This window comes from Falco punctatus (assembly GCF_963210335.1).
Source record: "Falco punctatus genome assembly, chromosome: 3".
NCBI classification, from domain to species: Eukaryota; Metazoa; Chordata; class Aves; order Falconiformes; family Falconidae; genus Falco; species Falco punctatus.
This window is the reverse complement of record NC_137582.1, coordinates 29412161-29437054: the sequence shown is the minus strand read 5'-3', so window position 1 is coordinate 29437054 and position 24894 is coordinate 29412161. Positions and strand designations below refer to the sequence as shown.

The window sequence follows — 24894 nt, the reverse complement described above, 5'->3', positions numbered from 1 at the left end:
CTGAGAGGGTGTGGGGCTGGGGAAGGTGTGAGTGGTGTCCTGGCGGTGCAGGCGGGGGGTGCCCGGTAGAGGCTGCGGCGGTGATGGGGGCGGGGTAGCGTCTCCTCAGGACGGCGGGGGTGCTGAAGAGGGTGCGAGAGGAGCGGTGGGCAAGCCCTGGTGTAACTTCAGCCGAGGGTGGCGCGAAGCGGGCACCTGTGTCGTGTACGCGACGCTCGAGGTACCGGATCCGGGAGGTGTATCTCAGCTGATGTCTTAGTACGGGCTTTTATCGGTTAAATGTGACAGGGTTTCTGTCAGGTAAGTTTTATATGGAATCATGGTAGGCTGTTTTACCTCCTGGTTCTCTTTTTTTTGTTTGTTTGTTTTTTGTTTTTTGTTTCTTTGGCTTGGCTTTTCTTTTGGTAGCGAGCAAGCCAGTTATTCGTTCCCATATATGTGTATATATACGTGTAAGCTGTAAATTCATAAATGTAAATATGTATGCTTTCATCTTTGCGTGTAGGTCATTTTAGGTGTAAGTACATGTATCTCTACATATAGACATGTACGTTTAGAAAGCAGAATTTGAAATTCAGTTTTTCATACATCCAAACAACGTGACTGTTGCTTTATTGAAAATCAGGCTGGCAGATTTGTAAGTAATATCTCACTGTCTTGTCTTTTTTCGTAGTGCTTGACCTGTAATACAGATATCCTCCAGAATGCTGGAGTCCTATGTAACTCCTATTTTGATGAGTTATGTGAATCGCTACATAAAGAACTTGAAGCCTTCAGATCTACAGTTGTCACTGTGGGGAGGAGATGTTGTACTTAGTAAACTTGAGTTAAAGCTGGATGTACTTGAACAGGTATGTTCTGTTTCCAGTAGTTACAGTCTGTGCCTTTGATTTAAAAGAAATTGACGACATTATTTAGGTTGGTCTGCACAGATAAACGTTTGTTTAGTACTTACTGTCTTTCTGCTTATGCAAGTCCTTTTTTTTTTTCCCTGCAGTTAGTTATTCTTACATTCATTCCATGCCGTTTGTTTAGTAATGAATGGTAATTCTTTGCACGTTCTGTAAGTTATGGGGTGTGAAGAGAAAGGCTTTGTTGTAGACAATTTTCTTCTTTTAGTAAGCATTATTTTACAGTACGAACACCAACTGAATTGCTTTTGCAGTCATATTTACTAATTGCATAGAGTAATTAATTCAAAATGTCACAAACTAAAGGAGGATCTCTTTTTAATTATGCATACTAAACACAGATTTGTGTTCTCTATATTATGGCTCCAGTTTTCATCATTCCAGTTGGATCTAAACCTAAGTGTAATGGAGGGGCAGATTTGATCAGTTGGTTTGTGTGGATTAGATCAGAGGCTCTGTTAAACAGCCTTAAAGACAAGCCTGACCAAGTAAAACACTTGGTACAGAATTTGGAATGTGTTGTCAATATGAACTGGTTTAAGTCTTAGCAGAGGGATCGTTGGTTTCTCTGCTTATCTAGTTGACTACTTATGGAGTTGGGTGTGTGACATATAAAGCTGTTTTCTGTTGTGCATGGTGTAGCAAGTCTTGCCTAGAGTCCTGTGGCCAGATGTAGTCCAAGTGAAGGAGCCGAGAGAAATGCAGCAAAAAATAATGTGAGATTTGGACAATATGGCCATTGAAAGAGGAATAAAATAGACTGGAAACGTGTTTCTAATAAGTGAGATGAGACAGGGCAAGAGTTATATGGATGACAAGAAAGGATGGAATAAATCATACTCAGGGAATCTTAGATTGGATGTCAAGGAAAATTTTCTCATGTTTTAATTGGATTATGAGTCACTAGAAGACTGAGGAGACTGCATGGTCTCTGTCATGGGGATACCTTTTAAAATGTGAAATAATTATAGTTAACCAAGTATTTCTGATCCTGTTCTGGAAGAGGAGAAAATCTTTCAAGAGACCCTGTCCTGTTTTCTGTGCTTCTGTAAAGAGCCTGATTTGTCTTCCTTCAAGTATTTGGTGGCCTCTGTATTTTCTCTCAAGACTTCTAGTTCCTCATTTTCTTGGTACAGCTGATGTGGATATTAGACTTCAGTTGTATAGGGTGTGTTCCTCCTGTGAACATTCAAAATCTTTTTTTAATGTGTATATTATGGAATCAAAGAAGAGCTGATCAGAAAGGAATAGATAACCTCTAGAATTTCTACTGTGCTGAGCAGGGCTGTTGCCAGCAATATGTCAGATCAGCTTGTGTTTTTTTCCAGTTGAGTCTTGAAATCTCCTCTCTTGGTTGTGAAAACCTCCTCTTTGGGTAAACTGTTCCAGTGCTATACCAGATGGAAAGTTTGTCCTAATAACAAATGATGACTTCGGGATGGATTTACCAAATTTGCTATATTACCTGGTGCCATTAGGATTTTGCTGCTGTCATCTATGTTGATCCCTTTCAGATAGTTGCAGTTTGCTGGTAGGTGATTCCTGGCTTCATCTTTGCTTATATATCAGCTGGGTACATACATATCCAGTGCAGTCTTTTGGTGTTGTGGCTCTTGTACAGGCAAATGTTGTCATATATAACTGTGCTCATGTCTTACCAGCTTGAACAGGGATGCAATGCAATGAACCTAAAATTTAGCTCAGGTGTCTTTTTTTTTTTTTGATACTTTATTTGCTTTGTGTTTGTAAGATGCAGTGATCTTTATTTGGCTCTTATTATTGATCTTTATTTGGCTCTTATTATTCCTTGAAACTTGCCTGGACCCACAGGCTGTATTGGGGTGTCTTTCTCTTTGGTTTTGGTATTTTTTATTTTTTTAATTCTTTTTTCAGAAGAGATGTTGCTTTAACAAAACTCTTTAAGTGTATGTAGTATGCAGTAATCGAACATCCCTAAGCTTTTGCAGCTGGAAGGGAGCTCCGTTGAAAAGCTAGTGTCTTAAAAATTACCAGTATATATTATTTTATTTGGGTTCTCTGCATGGGTGGATTCATAATATCTATCGTTAGTCGCCTTAACTGCTCTGCTCTTCTAACATCCTTTCTGTCCTGGGCTGTTATCTTCAGCCTGTTTCTTATCTGGCATGAATGCAGCCTTAACTTCATGTTTTGGGCTTTGGATGCAAACGCATATACCCTGGATGTCTTTGTCTGGAGCCTTAAACATTTTCAGAGGTTTCTAGCTTTTGTGGAACTCTACATGATTATTTGGGAACATGGGCATAGGCACCAAGCTATCTGGACAAAGCACCTTATAACAGATTTGGGAACGAGCCTGTGCTTTCTCCCCTCGCTCCTTGCACTTCAGCTGATGTTAGCATTCCCATGTCCCGCTGTGCTCTTACAGACCACCAAACAGAATCCCAGAGAACAGGCAAGATTAGATTGTAAACTGCTGTCTGTCTTCTAGAAGATCTAACTTTATTTTTGGGACCAAGTTGGAAGCAATACCTTTTGAAATAAGATTTAAAATAGCTGATGACATAGAACTATCAAACTCAAAGAGAATGCTTTAGTACCTGAAAATACTTTGCATGCTTTTATGTATATTTGTGTACATTTTATATTCTCTCATTAAACTAAGCTGAATGTTATTGCAATAACTCTTAGCTCTGAATCTGCGGGCTTTTTTTTTTTTTTGTCCCCTTTTTTTTTTTCAATATCAGTTCTGTAATGAAAGTACTAGTTTGTACTTCGGTTCAACCTTCTAGGTACAGTGCAGCTTTTGTACATAATTATGTCACTCTTTGAATAGCCAGTTAATTTTATAATAATTAACTTTAATTGAAGGTTAGATCTAATACAATTTTGATGTTAGTTTTTCTCCTGTCTTGGATGATTCAATTACTAGAAGACTAATCACTCCAAGAAATTGTCCATCTAGGCATAGTAACTAGCACATTGTACAAAAACTACTTAAATAAAGTATTTTGTAAATAAACTTTAAATATTTTATTTTTTTTTTATGGAAAAGCCTTTTAAGTACTTTTGTGTGAAGTCACTATGGTACTAGAAGTAACAGAACTACCTATGAACTTGGTAATTAGCTTGTATATAATTTTTCCTGTTAACACAGTGGCATCAAAGTGATAAGATACATGGTGAGCTATTTTTGCTGCTAATATATATTTCTGTAGCATTGTAGCTGCTTATGTTAACTGTTTTACAAACTCAGAAGGGAAAGATGAAGAGGTCTTTGATTGGAAGACAAAGAAGAACTTGATCTAAAGATCATTGATTTTTATCATAGTGTGGATTTTTCCTATCTGAAAGAATTTAGAAAGAAAGGAAATATGAAAAATGCTGATGTACTTAAAATTATTTTAAGGAAATGAAGGCATTAAAATACCTTTACTGTAAGTGTCTGTGTTATATGCCACTGCATTACTTATGAAATACAGCCTTGAATGTGAAGAAAAGGTATTTCAGATAATACTGATGTGGTAGAAAAAGTACTTGCCTTATCACCCCAAAGCCTGGGAGATTTTAGAGCAAGGGGAATTATGATCATCTAGTCTGCAGCCTAGCATGACATCAGTCAGTTATTTATGTGTCAACTCCAGGATTTTTTCAGCCATATGAAAATTACTTTGAAGGATTTTGTAAAAATCTAAAACGTAAAGTCTAATCAGTCATGAGTACAAAAGATACATTAAGAATTTCATGCAGTACTTAATGAAAGGGGAAGGATTGCACAAGAAAGTAGTAGGAATAAAAATGGTATTTGTTATGTTGTGTTATGAAGAAGTTACTAAATTTGACATGCACTTTCTTTATATTGTCTACTGAAATGGCACAACAAAGATTTCTGTGCAGTGCCTTAAGGAAACTTGCTCATGCAATTAGGATAGTGTCAGACGACACTATCTAAATTTCCTTTGGAAAAGAACCACTGTGTATTCTAAATATGCTGTGCATTTGGTTGTATCCCCTCATTTTGAAGGAATTCATACTTCTGTTTATTTCAATATTTACAGTTACCTAGACAGAAATGAGAATTTATTAAATCAGTCCAGCAAACAGTGGAAAAAGATCTATTCTAGAATACCTTTTGAAGTAAACTCATAACATACACTTGTGAACACAAGTCGGGATCTAAATAGACATGAGTGATGATGAGTGATATGGATTACATATCTGCTAGTCAGGAAAGGGAATTTGTTTCTATGACTGTTAATAGTGATACTTTGCTGTCTTAATTCATAAAAGCATTGTCTCTTAACTTGTAATGCATTTTTGGATTGCGTGTATTTTTTTTAATCATCTATTTCTGTGGCCCCTGCACAAAACTAGAGTACTTCTTCATTTTTTGTATGACCAGTGTAGCAACATCTGTAGCTAAACCGCCCAGTACTTGCTTTTCAGTGGCTTAACTGAGACTGTCTGGATTAAAATTTTATTTGTGTTGATTGTAAGCCTAAGGCTGAATTTTTAGGAGACAGGCTTTTAGCTAAAATACTTCAGTATATTAGTGAGTGAGATGAATAAAAAACACTTTGTAAGTACAAATTAACAATTTTCTTCAAACTGTTTTTATGAGAGTCTGTAACTGTCATTGTTTTGAATGGGAACTTGAAATTATATGTGGCTTTGTGTAAGCATGGTTGAGGTAGGACTCGAGTTTCTTTGAATGAGATGGGTGTGTTTCTTTTTTTTATTTATTTTTAATTTCATTAACAAAAGTTCATGAAACCCCAAAAACTAATTTACAAGCTGAAAAATGTACTTTGCAAAAATTCAGCAGTGAATATACTTCATCTACTCTTGGCTCTTGGGTGCAAGGTGAAATTTTTCATAGTATCAACAGAAAGTCTGAGGAGGTATCAGCTGCAGAATAGAGTGTTCCTTAAAATTGGTCCTGTTAGCAGCTTTTGTCACTGTGATGGTGCTGGGTATTCACAGGTAAGAGTAGTTGACTTCTCTTTTGGGTGACCAATTAGAGCAGGGGTCCTCAAACTTTTTAAACGGGGCCGGCGCATGGATGAAGTGGCAGGCAGTCATCTGCGGCTGCTTGGGGGCGGGGGGGGTGGGAGGGTTCTGAAAATACCAGGGAGGCGGATTGAGGACCCTGGGGGGGGCTGTATCCAGCCCGTGGGCCGTAGTTTGAGGATCCCTGAAGTAGAGGCTCTCTCTAGATGATAACTTGTCACAGTTGCAGCAGGGTAACAGCTTGGAAAAAGATTATAGTGGCCTTTCAAAACATATCACTAAGATTTGATACAGTTTCAAGATGTTAGGCAAATAATGACATTAGTTAGCTTCACAGCAATATTGTATAGGTAGACTTTATAACATGTCAAGTACTAAATGCAATCCACTTGTCGTTTTATTCATGTAGAACTTCAATACAGCAGTGATAGGTCTAGGGTCAAGTGGTGCAGGAAAACAGGCTTTCTGGATCCACTTGTAGATGTTTGAAATTCACTAGGAACTTGGCTGCCTGACCTTTGAGTTTCATGGACCTTCTCTATTTCACTTTACTCATTCATAGGAGTACTGAGTTGAAGCACTTAAGTACCTAAAACTGAGCCAAGGTGCAAAGCTGCTTAAGCCCTGTGTTGTTCAGAATTTCCCTAGCAAAACTGGCCAAAGTCCTGAACAAAGGTTTATGCCCCTAAGTTTACTAAGAAACACCACAACTGAGAACCTGGGGGTGCTGGTGACAGCAGGCTCAGCGTGAGTCAGCAGCGTGCCCTGGCAGCCAAGGGTGCTGGGTCACCCTGAGGTGATGGGACACAGCACAACCAGCGGCCCCAGCGGCGCCTGTCCCTGCGTTCAGTGTCGCTGCGGCCTCACCTTGCGCACTGTGTGCGGTTCTGGGGCCCACAATTTCAGAAGGATGTGAAGGTCCCTGAGCGCCTTCAGAGGAGGGCAACGCAGCTGGTGAGAGGGCTGGAAGGCATGTCCGATGAGGAGCGGGTAAGGGCTTTGGGCTTGTCCAGGTTGGAGAAAAGGAGGCTGAGGGGTGACCTCGCCGCTCTCTATGGCTTCCTGAGGAGGGGAGGTGGAGAGGGAGGTGCTGAGCTCTTCTCCCTGGATCCAGTGACAGCACATGTGGGAATGGTTTAAAACTGCTCCAGGGGAGGTTTAGACTGGACATGAGGAAGCATTTGTTTCTGGGGTGGTCAAACACTGGAACAGGCTTCCTAGGGAGGTGGTTGATGCCTCAAGCCTGTCAGTGTTTGAGGGCATTGTCCAAATGCCTCTTAACAACATGCTTTGACTTTTGGTCAGCCCTGAACTGATCAGACAGTTGGACTAGCAGATTGTTGTAGGTCCCTTTCAACTGAAAATGTTCTAACGGCCAAAACTCTCACCCAGCTTCTAGGAGACTTAAGATTCACACCTGTTGTTCTCGGTGTCTTAAGATAAAGATGCAAACACCAGGCTATAAGCCACTCCAGTCTGTTGGGTTTTTTTCCCCATTAGATTTTTAAACATCTATCCTGACATTTTTGGCTATAAGAGATCAGAAGGATAGGAAGATATATCATCATTAAAGCCTTATCATTAGAATACCTAATACTGAGAGTGCTGACATCAAATTATGACATAATATCAAGTATTTTCTTTATTTCATACTAAGTACTTATTTTCATTATTCTAAATCTTGGTAACTAGCTCTAGGACCAGGTCTCTAGCCTGACTGTTTTGTGTTACAAGCATTAAGCTCGTACTTCCCAGGAGAACCCCTGAAGCTACTGGGGAAATTGCAACACTTTGTGTCCAAAGAATTTATCTAAACCTTGGCACCTTTTTTTCTGCAGAGGCGCGGCTGCATGCTGTGCATGAGCAGCTGGCTCACTGGGGCTATCCTACAGAAATGTCATGTGTAAATTGGGTGGAGTGCTAGCCATTTGTTGGGTGATCTGGACTGCCTAGTACCAGTTTTTAAAAGCAGTGTGACATCCATGTTAGGCCTTGGTGAGGAGGAGTGTGGTTTTGCCGATAAAGAATTTAATAACTTTGTATTTACTGAGCAGTTTGTTGGGAATGGGGCAACAACGGGCCAATCTTAAGAGCACTGAGCTCTTGCAACTCAAAGTACTCAAATGTTTTGGAAGAAATTGCCTTGCTGTGGCTTTGCCAATGTTTAATTCCAAATTTGTGTTCTTCAGAATAATGCAGCTCGCATATAATTTTAAGTATTTGCTTTCGCCTCTTTCACTACTACTTGTCCCTTGAATAGTGACACATTTTGCAGTAGCTTCATGCAAGAGAGGTGGTTTTAAACTGTCTTTTATTATCAAGGATGTGGTAATGCAAATGTCTAATTTGAGCAGACTAATTGTAATGTAAGTGTGCAAGTGATTATAAAGCCGGTTGCTGAGCCCATGGCACACTGCTGATTTGAGGGGGGAGAATAAATTTCGAATTATGTTTTGTGTTAACCTGTACTACTTTACGTTACAAATGTCTTGAATTTTGATGTTTCAGTGGTTAATTTGCCCCTCTCTTTGTTAGGAGCTGAAACTACCATTTACTTTTTTAAGTGGGCATATTCATGAACTTCGGATTCATGTACCATGGACAAAATTGGGATCAGAACCAGTTGTCATCACTATCAATACAATGGAATGCATCTTAAAATTAAAGGATGGAGCTCAGGTAAGAAATATAATGAAAGCTTTTCTAACATTGAGAGGTTGTTATGAATAATAGCTTCTATAGGTCACTTTATTTAAAACCATCTGAAGAATCAGACATGTGAAGTCGTGGACCCTTTTGTTTTCTGAGAGGCTTACATTCTTATTCTCATCATGGCTAGTATCTTCCTTTATGCTTATTTTTAATTCTTTATTAGCTGTAGCTGTGTTCTTGCAGATGTAAAAGCGTGTTAATAGTGCTCTGCCAGAATTTTCCTATGACTAGACAAGAAAATTTCAAGAGCAATATTGCATCCTGCATGCTTCCAGCAGAAGCAGTGCTAGTTGCTTCAGATAGCTGTGTGTAGCACTGCTGAGCATTGGGTATTTTTCAAAAGGTGTTATTGAAGGAGTGCTTTAAAGATCCTGGAGCATAACTCTTCCCTTCAGAAGTTACAGTACTTGCTTGATTGTACTTGGAAGGCTTCTTACGCGTAGAGGTCTCAAAGGGCTTCTGGTTTAGTTGCTTGCAGTAAGTTGTCCCTTACACTGTTTCACAGGGTCAGGAAAGACCTCCTTCTGACACAATGAAGCTGAAATACACAGTGGCTTGATTTTGTTATATGTGAAATGTAGTTAACAAAAAATACTTGAGTATGTTGATGTTGAATTTTTTTTTTTTTTTTGTAGTCAGGGTGGTGTGTGTTGTTTTCTTTGTTGTTGAGCCTTGTTCATATTTAAATTTCAACATGGAGTCCTCTAGTTATATTAAGGGTCATGCAAAAGAAAGTTACAATTTGTGCAAAGCTCCCAAGTGTTCGTTAGGGTACTTGCTGAGCTGTTAACACTTGTCCTGGTTTCAGCTGGGATGGAGTTAACTTTCTTCGTAGTAGCTAGTATGGTGCTGTGTTTTGGCTGTGATGTGAGAACAAGGTTGATAGGACACTGATGGTTTTAATTGTTGCTGGGTGATGTTTACGCTAAGTCAAGGACTTTTCGGTTCCTTGGGCCCTGCCAGCGAGAGGGCTGGAGGAGCACGGGACATTGGGAGGGGACACGGCCAGGACAGGTGACCCGAACTAGCCAAAGAGGTATTCCATACCATATGATGTCATGCTGAGTGTATAAACTGGGGGAAGAAGAAGGAAGAGGAGGGCATTTGGCATTATGGCATTTGTCTTCCCGAGTAACCGTTACACGTGACGGAGCCCTGCTCTCCTGGGGATGGCCGAACACCTGCCTGCCCATGGGAAGCAGTGAATAAATTTCTTGCTTTGCTTTGCTTTGCTTGCCTGCACAGCTTTTGCTTTACCTGTTCCCCCCCCCCCCCCCCCCTTTTCCATTTTGTTACTATTATTATTGTTACTGTTATTATTTTTCTCCTTACCTCTTTATTCTGTTTAAATTATCAAATTGTTCTTATCTCCACGCCTGACTTGTACATTCCTTTCCGATTCTCCTCCCCACCCCTCTGGGTGAGGGGGAGTGAGCAAGTGGCTGCGTGATGCTTAGCTGCTGGCTGGGGTTAAACCACGACAGCGTTTAACATCAATGAGGTATAAGCCATCAAGAACACTGGAAAACACTTCTCATTATGTTTGATATTGCTTGTAATATTCTTTTACAGTTCCAGAGCTAAAAGACCTTTGTTACTGGAGTAGAAATCTCTAGTCCTAGGTGTGCCATCCACAAAGTGTGTGCTTGCATTCTGTAGTTACAGTTAATCTATGTGTATACGTGCATGTGCATATACACCCATGTATGCACACAAACAGCCAAATGCTCTGTACTTTTCAATGTTAAGGTAAGATTTCGAGGTTAGATGTTCCATGAGAAATGTGTTTTAGCAGCAGCAAATTGCAACTAATTATAGAAGTTGCAGAGAAAGATTTGTAGCCCATAACTTTGTGCAACCCAGAACTAATATTTGATATTGGACCATGCAGATGGCTACTGCCGGAATGATCAGATTTCCTGCTTGCATGGTATTTGAACCTTAAATTTTGTAGTGCATACAGCAAAAGGTCAAGTGTCATGCATGTAAAGCACTTTCAAAACAAGTATTTGTTACAGATGTTTAAGATTCAGAGGCAAGAAAGGATTTTTGAAAATTGCAACTGACATTTGAACAAATTATTCAGTGGCATGTACACTCAGGAGGGTAAAATTTGGGTCTGTGCCATTGAAGGATTATCTTTGACTAACAGGAATGTAAATGAAAACTCTTTTATGCTGTTTTCTGAGGATATGGTTTAAATAGATGACAGCTTGAATTTTATTTCTTAAATTACTATTTGAAAGTGTTTTATAAAAAGAAAATGTTCTGACAAATTCTTTTGTGTACTTGGTTAAAAAAAATTGTCATTGTGCAACTGTCAATTGTACAAAAGTCTTTGTAATAAATGAATTAAGAAACCTGAATGAAATAAAATATTTCTGTGGAAGATGGTAGTAAAATGAACTTTCAGTGAATTTAGCTCCAGCAGGAACTGTTCTCCTAAGAACTTCATATCAGTGAATAGGATGATCAGCAAGAAAGTTTAGTTTAGTTCTCAAAAATGGCTTGGCTTGATCCTGCATTTCCTTCCTCAGGTGAAGCCTCTAATGAGCACATGTATAACTTCACCTGAGTGAAAAAATAAAGGTTTCTGACCTCGGTTTAGTGTGACATGTATTCTTTGGAAACAAGCTATTTCAAAACGTGTATTTTGAAGATGTATGGGAGTTAAAATACATTACATTATTTCAAGCTATTGTCCAGTGGACCCTGCAGATTTTGGGGAACAAAAAGCTCTCTCCCTTTGTATGTTTTTGAAGGGTATCAGCCCTCTGGGAGTGCTTTAGTACATCTGTACTTTACTGTGATGCTCTGTCATTGTTTGTTCAGTTTCAGTGTTAGTTTTGGTTTTTTTGTTGTTTATGCTATTGCAGTATCTCTTTAGCTGAGATAAATGTCTGGAGTAGACAGCAACTGCTCAGCTTCTAGTTTTATGCCACTATTCTCCTTTTCTAAGCAGAAATGTATGTGGTAAGTTCACCAGTGATACACAAAACCCACAGTGTAGAATTAGTGGTATTTTCAGTTAATTTTGACTTTTGAGTGTTTTGAAGGTCATTACTTTTCCCCTCTTTTCTGTGCTTTTCTTCTTTTCCTTCTCTACAGGTGATACTAGTACTTCTAAACCCACAATGTTAAATAAATATGGCTACTTTATAAGAAAATGATGAAGTGCATCAGGAATAGAACTTTGCAGTGGTGAAAGTGGTGTTCTATTGAACATGTGTTGTACGTGCTCTTTTGGTTATGAATTTGGTCAGTGCCAGTAATTGAAGTAGAAATTGGGTGTGAGCATTTTGTAATTTTTTTTTGATGTCTGTCAGCTTAATGCAACTGTGTCTGTTTTATTGCTCCTGAACATAATCCTTTGCAGCACTGAGCTTTAAGTATGACCATTTATTTCATGTGTTTGGTAACATATGGTGGTAAGTACAGTTTGAAATAAGTTCTTGCACACTTAAACATAGTTCTGAAATACACTTGACTTGTATTTGTTAAGTTATAGTCATTGACTCCCATGAGGTTTTCTTTATGATTGTTATGTATTGTTTTAGAGGGTGGTTAAAGATCTATTTTTTTTCTTCTTGGGACATTTATCTAGAATTGAAATTCCAATGCTAAACCTCTGTTGATGCTATGTTTCGTTCTAGGATTTTTCTCTTTTTTTTGTCCTTAACTTTTTTTCCTATGCTTTTTTTGTTGTTGTTATATAAAGCTGTTTGAAGTTTTTTGCTCATTTCTTTTCCCCGCTCCATGCCATCATATTTCAGTGCCTGAACCAGAGGCTTAAATTCAGACAGCAAATTGGGAAGGACAAGACTGTGTCTGTTTCCTTCACCTTCCTGACATCATAACTAACCACAGAACTAATCTTCCTTATATTCAACCTTGAATTCTGTGGTTTTAAGTCTTGGTACTGACGCAAATGAGGAGATTCAAGGAGAAATGTATTATCTGTATTACTATTTCACTTTGAGTCATCACCTTTAATCAGCACATATAGTATCAGGAATACGCTGATGCACTATGAAGATGAAAACTCTTTCTACCCCAAGGATAACTAAGAATGGAATCGGGGAAGGCTGTTAGATACAAGCACAGGGAAACCAAGTAGTTGTTTGGATCAGCATACAGACAATTAAGCACTGTTCCTTTTATGAGGCATTACAAAGAAGGTTTTGAAGGAATATAATAACTTTGTGGAAACAGTGGAGAAACAGCCTATGAGCATGCATATCAGAATAGCAGACACATATTCTTATCTGACAGTCAGTAGAGACTGCCACCAAAGAATGCTGAAAGCAGAAATTGATCTTGACTGGGAAATGATTAAGATGGTAGATAGGGTGTGCAGGCAGGTTATGAAGGGCTTTGAAAATGAAGAGAGAAGGCTTGTGTTTGAGGGTATAGTTATATGAAGTTTTTGCTTGGGTGGTACAGCTAGCTCCAGGTCTGAAGCAGTGCTTTGCTGTGTTTCTTCTCACCTGGGTTGTAGTAGTTCAACTGAATGTGGCTGTATGGACAAATGGTACTGTTTTTTTCTGTTTGAGTGTATATGTATGTTGTTCAGTGACACCAGAAGTATGGTAAGACTTGAAGTCAGAGGACTAACGGTCTTTAGTGGCCCACCTTTCTGCTTTTCATTTGCTTCTGTAGAAGCTAGAGGTCTTTGTTTGAAATACTTTCATTTGGTACTTACTCATTTTCATAATGGTATCTTTAGTCAGTAAATCTGATATGAAATTTTAACACTTGTGTGCAAAGTTTAAGGTGAAGATTATAGTACAGGAAGCAAACTGTTGTTGGCTAATATTGAATTGTAATCTCAGGTAAATGATGAATATGAAATTAATCATTAATCAGCCAGTTCATGCTGCTTGTATTTGTTTTAATAGCTTAATTTAACAAAGGGGATTTTGTCTGTTTCTGTGTGTGCGTGCATACAAATATGTATATATAAGTAACAAGAACAGTTTCCCATATTACTTTTAATTGCAACAAAATCCTTTGTGTAAATGGACTTGTAGTTTAATCTTTTCTGAAGGTTTGGGAGGGACTTTATTTAGGTTTTATGCCCTTTTTTTATATGTTTTCTATGAATTGTTTGATGTGAAAAGAAGTATTTTTAGGTAGGAGATTCTCTTTCAAGGATATGATATTTCTAAGGGACAAATACCACATCCCACAAATCTCTTGCAAAAACATGTAGTAAACTTACTCTTCTAACAGAAGAAACAGTAAAGGCAGGCTGTAACAGCTGCTAGAAAAGGCCTTGCAGCATTTGGTTCAGACATTTGTTCTCTTTGTATTTCCAGTGTTTTCAGTTGAGTGGCTGAAGAGGTGATACTGAACAGTTTTGCTTAAAGCTGAATTAATATTCATATGTTCTAGCTGGGCAAGTAAGAGGGACCATTAGTTTACTTCCCCCCCGAGCACTTTCATATGAAAGACTTTAAAAGCAAGGTATTTGCCATTTTAGATTGCAGTAATTTTGCTTGCAAAAGAAGAAATTGCCTTTGTGAATTTGTTCAGAAGGTGCCTGTGGGCACATTTCTTGATACTCTAGCTGCAGAAGCCCTTCCACTTCCATTCTGTTGCCTCAACCTGAACAGCTGGCTTGCTTGCCTAAGTGCCAGTTACCATGTTAGTAATTTTGGATTATTTTCATGTGGATTTGTCAGCATATTTCTTTTTGAAGTCCTTTTCAGGGCTAAGTAATGGTGATTTCAGATGTCTGACGCTGATTATGATGAAAGATATCAGTGGTCCCACTTGATGCCTTCTGTACTTGTGCCTGGCTCCTAGGAGAGCCTCTGATGTTGGCATGCTGCCTACAGACAAAGAGGGACAATCCGGGCCTAATCCTAGTGATCAGTCAGTGTGGGTGAGCCTTGCTTATAGGTGTTCTTGCTAACAAAGACTTAGGATAGTAAGCACTATTTGCTTTCTTTTCCATGCAATACTGGGTGATGTCTTCGTCCACCGTGTTGTACCTAGCTCCTAAAAATGCCCATTAGGACAAGGCATGATAAACTGTCCCAGTATCCTGAGAATACATGTGATGCTTTATGTGAGAAGGATATGACTAGGAGGATACTTTTCTGAGCAGCCAAATATTGGACTGAGCAAGGCAGGGAACGTATGAGTACCCATTGTAACTGAACTTTCTGGTTGTTGTAACATTTTCCCAGTCTCTTTATTGTGACAGTACACATATAATGAAGATGTATTTCCCTTCCTCTCTGCCAGCTTGTCTCCCACTGGCTGAAAATTAAATGTTTATTAGAAAGATTTAAAACTTGATGGTTTCATTCCTTGAAATATTTAGTCCTGCAAATGTGAACATTGTATGTGTTTAAAAAGAGAAGCTAAATACATTGTGTTAGGCATGTTTACTGTGGTAGCAGATTCAGGAACAGAAAAGCAGTCAAAAATGTAGTTGGGGCTGTATTCTTATTAAGGAGCTCAGGTTTTGAATGCGGTTCATTTCAAGAGTGATCTTGTAAAAATGGTTGGACTTGCTGATATTAAAGGCCCTTTCCAACCTAAATGAATCTCTGACTCTAAAATCAGTCTGGTCATTGTTACAAAATGTATTTGAGATTGTGTAACACCAATGATTTTCAGTAGGTGTTTTTTTTGGGTTTTTTTTTTGTGTGCTCAAATGGATGCATTTTGCAAACTATGAAGTGTCATGAAGAGAATGCAAGGCAAGGGTATGGCTCTGTGTTGGTGTAGGTGTTGCAAAATAAGGAGGCTTCCGGGAGCTGTCTCTGTAGTTCAGTTTTCCCTTCAGTGCTTGTAGCAGCTGGAGTAATAGTATCTAGTAAGTAAATGTTGCCCCTTCTCAGTGTGACTGTTGTTTTCTGGAGAAGACCTTCTCTGCGTACCTCTTTGTGGTGTAGTAAGTTTGTGCTTTTGAAGAAATCTAGTTGTCCAGGCTTACTGTTCTTTGACCTCCATCATGGGGTGGTCTCAAAACTAATCAGCTAGATATCTTTTGGGTGACACTAAAAAGAAAATATACTCTAGGCACATGCTGATGAGCTCCAGCTGCTAACTGAAATTAATGAGAACAGTTGTCTTGTGTGAGTTGTGAATAGAATGGGTACTCTGTGATCACCAGCCATGGTACGGTCTGAGATTAGGAGCATGGTGAATCCCGCTAGACCAGTTGAGTTTTTTTCAGAAGTGTTCTGGCTGTCTAGGTTCAGAAAGTCTAGATCTAAACCACATTTAATCCTGCTTCTATGCTTTTCATAGTTAGCGTGTCTATGACAGTAGTCATCTCATGAAACATCTAATTATGGACATGATGCAAGCACCACTTCTACTGTCTCTTTTATAAAAACACATCCCTCTAGTATTTTCTGAGACTGTAGTGAAGTTATGTCTATCTTTTCAAAGGGTTCAGGAAAAAGTTTACGTGGTAAGAAAGCAGAATCTAGCTTCCAGAATGATAGATTTTTATCACTGTTCATTTTCTAATGAGTTCAGTAGCAAACATTCTGCTGACATTCTGGAATTGGTCTCTCAGAATGCAGTCTCTCTCAAACTAGAAAAAGGAAAACTGTCTGTGGTAGTCATGCAGGTCCCATATTACAGGCAAGTACCAGCACTTGATATCTATGTATTTGGAATGGACAGGAAACAGCAAATTAATATATCCTACTTCCAGCAGTGTCTTCAACTCTATAAACAGCAGAATGTTCTGGTATGAGATTATTTGCCAAGAAGATTTCAGAGTGAATTGGAAGAATTTTAGGCATATGGGGATGTAGTGATTAACAAAGAAGGTAACGGACACTGGCACAACTAAGCAGCGCAGCAGCACTTCAGATTGTCGTGATGGAATGTCTTTGTTAGGCATGAACAAGTCCTTATGTTCTTCATAGTGACAAACCTCAAGATATGGTCTCATCATGCATAGGCACCTCATAGTGTTGCCACAATTTTTTTGTGCTGGGAAGTACTGTGGGAAACTAATTCAATACCTGTAGAGAGTAGGAGGTTTCTACTTTTCACAATACAGAAGTCTAGCTCTAAAATGTCTTGCTTCTGTCCCCCGAGTTCTTTTTAAACTGATGGTTTGCTTCAGTTTGCAATAAAACGATTGAAACAGTCTTCATAATGCAGTGCTGGTAGCTGTAAAGCTATTTGGATGTGGACATGCAATCTTATAGCTGCTATACTGGTGGAGGACCACTGTTCAAAACCAGCTTTTTTCTAGAAGTAGTAATGCCTGTCAACTCTTGGGGTTTTGTTGAAGTTCAAGACGTCAAGTTCCTGGTTGCGTTGCCATGATTTGTGGCATTTTATATCTTTTAGTGTACTCATGCAGTGGATTTGTCTTAGGCATGTGGACTAGGCTTCTTGTGATATATTCTGAATTGCTTTTTTACTTTCCTAAAACTTAAAATATATAGAATTACAGATTTTTATTTTTTTTTTTTTACTGTTTGGCTATATTGGTCTAGACTGGCTCATTGTCTTTTAAGATGTCTGTTGTGTGTTGGGAAACATGGTCTTGGCAAAGAGGAAATAACACTTCTAAAGTTTTAAAACATCTCATTGCCCTCCAAAAAACCAGTTCAATTGTCCTTTCAATTCAAGGGCAGAAATATATTTACTTATGTATAAACGTGGGTTATATACATTAAAGTTTTAATTCTTTGTACATATAAGTGCACATGAACTTCATTTTAACTTCCAAATTGGTGTCCCAGGTCTGGAGGCTAAGCTCTTTTTCACGTGCTTGTGTGGTGCTAGCTCTGTATGTCATTTAATACATGACTTTTCTGTAGGCTGTTAAACAACCCTGCAGTTGCAGAGACTCTAGCTCCAATGTTCTTCCTTCAGCAGGTAAAGTCTGAGTTAACCGGGTGGTTGCCTGATATGTGTGTTTCCAAGAGAGCTCTTCTGGAGTCCTCTCTGACTTTCTGTAGAGTCCCAAGCATATTTGCAGAAGTAGGCACTTCACAATCTATATCAGATTTAAGGTGGTGTTATCTTAGCACAAGGCATGTGTTTGGAGCACGCCTTTTGAAGTTAGTTGGTTTTATGTGGAACATCAGTTGAAGATGGCTGGGTTTCCCAAACAGCAAGAGGAAAGGATAATTCAGAAAGGTGTGGCACGTGGAGGAAGGCTGGGGCAGCCAAATGAATAAATAGGTTAGGTGAGAAAACATTAAAGCCACTTGATAGGTGTGGGGAGGAGGGGTGTTTTTTTGGGTAGTGATCCTTTAGGCTTTCATAGCTCTTTACAGGTAATTCCAAATACATTGTTTAAGCATGCTGCCCTCATCTGATTACATGCATAATTTAATTAATTTGCCTCGGAACACCTGACTAGCTGAGAAATCTCTCATTTGTTTTGGTGGGACCTTGTCAGGATGCCCTGTTTTGGAAAGCTACAATCCTAATTTTGGACACATTGGAGTAGTTTTCCACATTTATGAATCTTTTGGGGAATAGTGCTGAATTTCTTGAATCTGTGATAATATTTCAGTCTTAGTAGTTTAATATATTGCTTTCTCCTATGCTTTGAAAACTATTATTATTATTTTTCCTTCAGAGCAGATTACTAGAACACAGGTATTTTGTTTCATATTTCTAAAACAGATGTGGATATGGGGCTTGCAGTTTTCTGGATCAACTCATATTTCTGCAGAAATCACGGTTTTGTGTGATGCGTTTCTGATTTTGTACTTCTTAAAAGCCTTTGGCTTTTGGGCAGACACTTCATTTCCCCCTTTATTTTTGTTTATTGCCTCATTTTTTGCTTTTTATTTCTAAGGGGTTTTCTTTTTTAACTCTGAAAATGTGGGCATTGACTTCCTAATTTGTTTCCTCCTTTCTGCTTGGAACTCCTGTTTAGCTATAATTGTGCTTTGGTATTTTGGCTGTAGAAGTAGATTCCTCTTTTTGTAACCTCTTCAGTCTTCCACGTTGGGAAGACTGACAGAGGAAGAAGAGACTTAAATTCTGTAAAATAACGTTTCTTAAGTTTTTGCCAAAACTGTATCTCAGCAGCTTTTCTCAGGTTTTTGAGTATTTTGCCTTGATTCTTGTCTATCCTTCAGTTTACCTGTCTGATGGAGCTCGCTCAGTGCCTTCCATTTTGCTTCCAGCTTTAGCCTACTTCCCACATGCTGGCGTGTGTCTTACTGTGAGGTGAATTGGACAATTTGCTTATCTTGCAGAAAACAGGATCAGCCCCCAGATTGTGAAGTTGCTTGATTTCTTTCTTTGTTCTGGGTTAGTATGTTGAATTAGCTTGCTGGGTGTTCCAGGGAGGGTCAAAGATGGCATACAAAGAAGACAGGAAGCGTAGGAAAGGCTCAGCTCTGCTTAGCTCTGTTGTCTGAATGCACCCTTGTCTGATCAGTCTCATCCCACGAAATTATATATGGAGTGGCTGTCAGCTGACCTACTGAACTGACCTTTCAGAATGATAGCCAATGTTTTTTTCCAAAGAAGCTTCTTCTGGGACTAGAGAATATTCAAGACTTGCTGTCTGTCTATTGCAATGCCATGTCACTTAGCAATTTCAGCTCAACTAGAGAGTGAAGAAGCAGACCAGATCCATTTTCAAAACTGAGCTGGCTGATAAATAACATGGTGAGAATTCAGAATCTCAAAATCTAGCATTAAATCAACAGATGATGTTCATAAACATGTTCATGTATTTCTTCTCAATACTGTATTTGTTGATGGAAAATAATTATTTTTATTTGCTGAAAACTGAAGTGTTACGAGCTTGTTGAATATGGGCTACAGTTTCTGAAAACAAGAGCTAGGTACCAATCTGAGACTTTCCCTGGAGCTGGAGTGTATTAGGAGTAGAGATTGTTGGTGTAGAAGCCTGGCTAAAGTGTTTCACCATGCCTTAGCTGTGGAAACTCACATATTGTTGAGAATATTTAATTGTTATCAAATAGGGTGCAAGTTAATAGTAATTTTAATCCATTTCTCTCTGTGTCTCTCCCCCCTTCCTCTTTTTATTTTTGCTTCCATAATTCTCTAAAATTGATTCTAGTATTTGACTGTAACTTGCCACTGGCAACTTATATTCTATTTAAAAAAAACCAATAAATTAGAAATCAAATGATGTATGCCAATAGCCAGTAATACTGCCTGACCCCCAAATATGCATATTTCTCTTTAGTCATGTACGTGAAAACTTATAAACCTATACCAAATGCCAGTGTTAACAAAATCTGTATTATTTATTCTAACTGAAAGCAGGTGCTTCTGTTTTCTGTGTGGGTAATCATGTTTCTGTGCTCATCTGAGTTCTGTCCTGCAATACAGTGTCACTTTAGTGAGCAGTCTTACACATTTGTGGCAATTAACAACCATAGATATCGCCCTTCTGTTGTTTTTCCCACTTCGCTTGTGAAATAGTTCAAAAGTTGGCAGTTCAGTGTGTTGCCCATGTGGAGAGAAAGAGCTTGCATCTCAGAGGAAGCTAGTACTGCTTCTTTTACTCATTTAAAACCATAGTTCCCCATTTTCTACTTTGTTGCTTTAGATTTCTTTGCTTGGGGGATTGTGATGTTACTTTACATGTGAGGAAGCAGCATTGTGCTGCATTGGTGTAGAAAGTTGGTTCTTTATACGTGTGTGTGTATGTATCTATGCATATTAACGACACCTTCCAATCTGAGTGTTCTTCATTACTGCTTGGTGGTAAGGAGGAACAGTTGGGACAGGAAATATGAATAGAACATAGTACATAGATAAACAGTTGCTTCATGTATGTCGTATGTTACAGTCATAATTTCACTGTTATTCCACTTTTTAGTAAGGTAATGATAGCAGTGCAGGGCTGTTTTCTGACTTGTGGTAGGCACTGTGACATATGCCCAGCTGAATGGTAGTCAAATGTATATTTAACTTCTTCCCTTCCTTCCCTCAAATCAACCAAACAATTTTTTTTCTTCTGGAGGTCTTTCACAGACCATCTTCACGTTTTCTGTAATCACTAGAAAAGTGCAGACCCCAGACAGAGTATTTACACTACGTAGTACAGCTACATTCTAGAAAGTTTACATTAAGATTGTGAATGATATGGTTGTTTATAGATCAGATCAGCTGAATTTACTGTGTGGGGAGGGAGATTATGTAAAGGATTTCTACCTGCAAAATGAACTTGGAAACGATGTCAGGTTGAACCCTTGGCAAAGCACCAGTTAGGAAGTGCATTGTTGAGATGTAAATAATAGTTTTGTTCTGTGCCAGCTAGGATAGTATCCAGTACCTTTTCATTATTTGCCCCCCCCCCCCCCCCCCCCTTCTCCTTTAAACTAGCTGTGCTGCTAGGGAATTGAAGGGGTTACATGTAGCAAACCAACATCATAGTAAGGAAATGGATGGCATAATATGTTAAATATGAGAGCTAATGCAGTGATGACCATTGTAACTTGGGTTTTAGAACTTCAGAGTACGTTTTAAGTCTCAAAGTTGTAGTGGATTGAATATGAATACACTAGAATTGCTTTCAGTCTGCAGCTTAATGTGGTATGTTTAAAAAGAAAAGTCAACAGGTTAGTAGGTAGAAAAAATTGTTAATACCTCCCACTGACACTAGTGATTTACACATGGTCATAGATTTCAGATGAGGTTGCATGTGTTAAATTTAAACTATTTGCCATCTCTGGGATATGTATGAGTACAAAGAGGGTGTGTGTCTATGTACAGGAGTTTTCTCTAAAACCAACTCTGAGCGCTCATGTTGGAGAATCACAGAAGTGTCAGGGTTTGAAAGGACAACCCCCTGTAAAGCAGGTTCTCCTGGAGCAGGTTGCACAGAAGAATTGTGTCCAGGTGGGTTTTAAATGTCTCCAGAGAAGGAGACTCCACAACCTTTCTGGACAGCTGGTAAAAAAAATTTATCAAATTTATTGGTACCTCCAAAAGGTGACAGGGCTGCTGGTTTCCAGAAGTTCACTTCTGACATAGGTACCCTTGAAGATAGTCCTTTGGCTCTAGATCTCATACTTTTAATGTCTTGCACTTCAAAGACTTTTAACCTCTAAAACATAGCTGCTTTGGCAGGTCGCACGTGGAGGTGTGCTAGAGTTTAACAAACTGTTGCATTGCGAATAAACTTAAGGAAACTGCTAATAGGAGTTGCTTCAGAGTGATTCTTTTGAGTACAATGACACGTGCTTCTGAGCTTATTAGTCTTTCTATGATACTGCCTGTCACATACAGGTATGTACAACTGTATCACATCAAAGTTACAGGGAAAGTGGCACAGCATCTTGCCAGAAACTTGACTTTTACATGTTTCCAAAATCATTATGTATTAAGTATCCTGAGTACCAACATTTAAAACCATAATACAAATCTGTCAGTTTGTTTTGGAAGACTATCTATGGGTACAGCTAAGAGGAAGATAAAAAATATCATCTATTTGAGGAAGTGTGCTATGGGATAGTCCTGGGCAGGTAACTAACCAAATCAGTTTGTGTTAGGCAGCCAGCAGACCTGTTCCTCCCTGTCACAGTCTATTTGCTTCCTTGAGATATGGACTAAGGTGTTTAGAGGGTGGAAGCTGGCTTGTACATCACTGATGAAAAACTGAATTTAAAATTTAAGGCCAAGTGGCATTGCTAGCAGTTACACAGCTCAGGGTTCAAACCTGCACCAGCTGTTTTCAGAACAAGGTTGTCGCAGCATAAGTCTTCACTGTTTGTGGTGATGCATCAGCTAGAAGTTGGTTGGTTCTTTTTTGCTGTGGTTAATTTGGTGAACTGTTACTTGGGGATGATGTCATATTATGTTTTCTTGAATTTTTGGAAAAGAACCCATTTTCACAGGAACAGAGACCAGTGATTGCTGCAATACTGTTACTATAGAATTAAATTTCAGAGCAGAAGTTTGGTTTTTTCAAGTTTATAAGAAAACAACCCCAAGGTTAGTCTTTTCAATACACTTGATTACTGAAAGTAGAAACCAACAGAAGTATTTATTTATTTTAATTCTGCAGGTGGGCAAGTAGATTTAAGGGTTGAAACTCAGATCCCACAACTTTGCTGATTTACATTCCAGAAAATAGGTTTACTAAGGCAGGTGCGAATACTAACATTTAAGTGGTGTATTTACCTTTATCAGGTACAGAGAAACTGTTCTGCTGTGTAAATACAGGTGTATAAAGCAGAGAGATTAAGAGTAATCCTTGTACTGTTACAGATTTTAGTTAGCTTTGTTTCTGAACTACTTACAGCAAGGAAATGCAATGCCAATAGTCAGTGTCTTTGTTCCAAGGTATAGGGTGAAAGGATTTATATATAATCTTTGGCATAATTCCTAGAAGTCTAGGGTCAGATTCTGATTCAGCTTTCCCTGGCGTAAGTCTGGAATACCTCACTTGATTTACTTTGGAGTAATTCCAGATTTCTCCCACTCCAGCTGACATCAAATCGGGACCCTACAATCCAGCTTTGTTTCATGTAGTCGGGTGAAGCATTTGGATTGGTTTGGTTTAATGGGGAATGAGGTGAGGTAATGCATTTAAAAATATTTCCTTGGAGAGGAAGTAGTTTTTCCTCGTTTGTTGATAGATTAAAGCATAGTTAAATTTGTTGGAATGTATTTTAGCTCCTCATTATAGCAAACCCTACTATTTCAGAATGTGCATGATTACAGATTTTGTAGTGGAAAAAACCCGTAATTTATCCACCTTTGGTAAAAGCATCTTTAAGTTCCAAAAGACAAATACTTTTAATTCTTTCAAGTACAAAATGTACTCTGAAATTATAGCTTGTTCCTTTTGGAAAGAGTGGTGTTTTCTCTGAAAGGGTGTGATTCGATTATAATTTATTAAACTTAAGCAGAAAAATTCCCTTTATTCACTTATCGCTTGTGACTTACCTTACAACATTTGCACTTAGAGTGGTTCCTGCTAAATAATTTTGATGAAAAACTAATGTAGATTGTGTTTTATTTTGAATGTGTATGAGCCATAATAAGCTATATCCCAGTGAGTTGTGCTTCTTCCAGAAGAATGGGGAAATGTTCAGGTTTAGATGTGTACTTCCTTTTCTCAGGAAAAATAACTTATCTCACCTTTTTACAGGCCATGGAACCCCAGGGAAATTGTACAGTACTGCTGACAATACCCTGGGCCACCTGGTTGTCTCAGTCATATTCCTAGTTTAAGTCTAACTTAGAAATAAACATGAATTTAACTGTAAATATTTATTTCTTTGCCTGTGGAGAAGATGGAGCAAACCTGATCCTTTTATTGAGAAATGAAATTTCTTTTTTCTTTCTTCCCTTCCTCTCATCTCATCTCTTTGACATGTTTAGTGGTTCTGCCGCTGACTTGCTAAGAAGCCGTGTCCTGAGGCCATCACTTTGGCTTACTGTGGATCCTCGCTTGGTTTCCTTTAGTCGGGCACCTGTCAGCTTTGGACTGCTTGGTGTCTAGCAGGGCTATCTGTCAAAATGCAAAGGTCTAAAAAGCCCAGAATGTTGTCAAGTGTTGTCCTTCATTTTCGGTGTAAATCCTTATGCATTGCACCTGATTGGAGGATGAAAAACACAAAGCTACTTTACCTTTTTTTATTTTATATGCATGAATCATTCTTCTGGAAGATTTTGTCATATCAAGGGCTTTATTGATTGGAGTTACTTGATTTGCAAATATTTTCAGTTAAAGCTGAAAATATGTTTTGGCTTTGTGAGGTAGTGAAGTGCCTTCCCTCTGACCTTTGTGTGTTTTTGTTTTTTTTTTTTTTCTTCTCCCTCTCCTATCAGCCTGTCAGCATTATTTCAGGTTAGTGTAGGATTGCCCAAAATGATTTAACAGCAGCTGCAGCAGCAGTAATATATAATTGTTTAGAACTAGGCCCAAAGGTCATCAGTCCTGGTATTTTAGAATTGTGTTGATAATAAGGACTACTTTTCAAAGAACCACCGTGGTTTTCCATGCAGTTCTGTGAGGTGAGTGGTCTCTGGATTGATGCAGTCGGTGCTGCTCTGCTGTGGGGAGCAGTTGGGTTCTGTTTGACAGCTCTGCGGGCGGGTGGTCGGGCTGCTCTTGGGTTTGTTTTTTATTCCCAGTGGCAGGAGAGTGTCATATTTCATGGCTTCTGGGACACTTTCTGTAGGTGAGTATCATCTGGACTGTGTTGCATCCGTGTGTAGTTCTGTTGCCTTCTGGAAGCCTCTGCCTTCCTGCATCTCTATGGGATTCCAGGTGTTCAATTTCTGCCCTGCAGTTTTACCTCAGCAGGGCTTGATGAAGACTTGAGAAAGATGGCAGACA

General features: G+C 38.8%; 1 protein-coding gene across 9 annotated transcripts in view; it reads left to right on the top strand.

Moving 5' to 3' along the window:
- VPS13B (vacuolar protein sorting 13 homolog B) overlaps nt 1–24894 on the top strand; it is a 477951-nt gene that overhangs the window by 3831 nt on the left and 449226 nt on the right. For 8 of the 9 annotated variants that reach the window (XR_013926946.1, XR_013926947.1, XM_080380100.1 and 5 more), the window contains exons 2-3: nt 674–851; nt 8436–8579. Coding sequence is in view for 7 of the 9 variants with exons in the window: in XM_080380100.1 (XP_080236226.1) it covers nt 705–851; nt 8436–8579 (291 nt within the window). In the remaining 2 variants the exon portion in view is untranslated. Of the gene's footprint in view, nt 1; nt 301–673; nt 852–8435; nt 8580–24894 lie in introns of those variants that run through there. The other variant, XM_080380099.1, reaches the window with a different exon arrangement.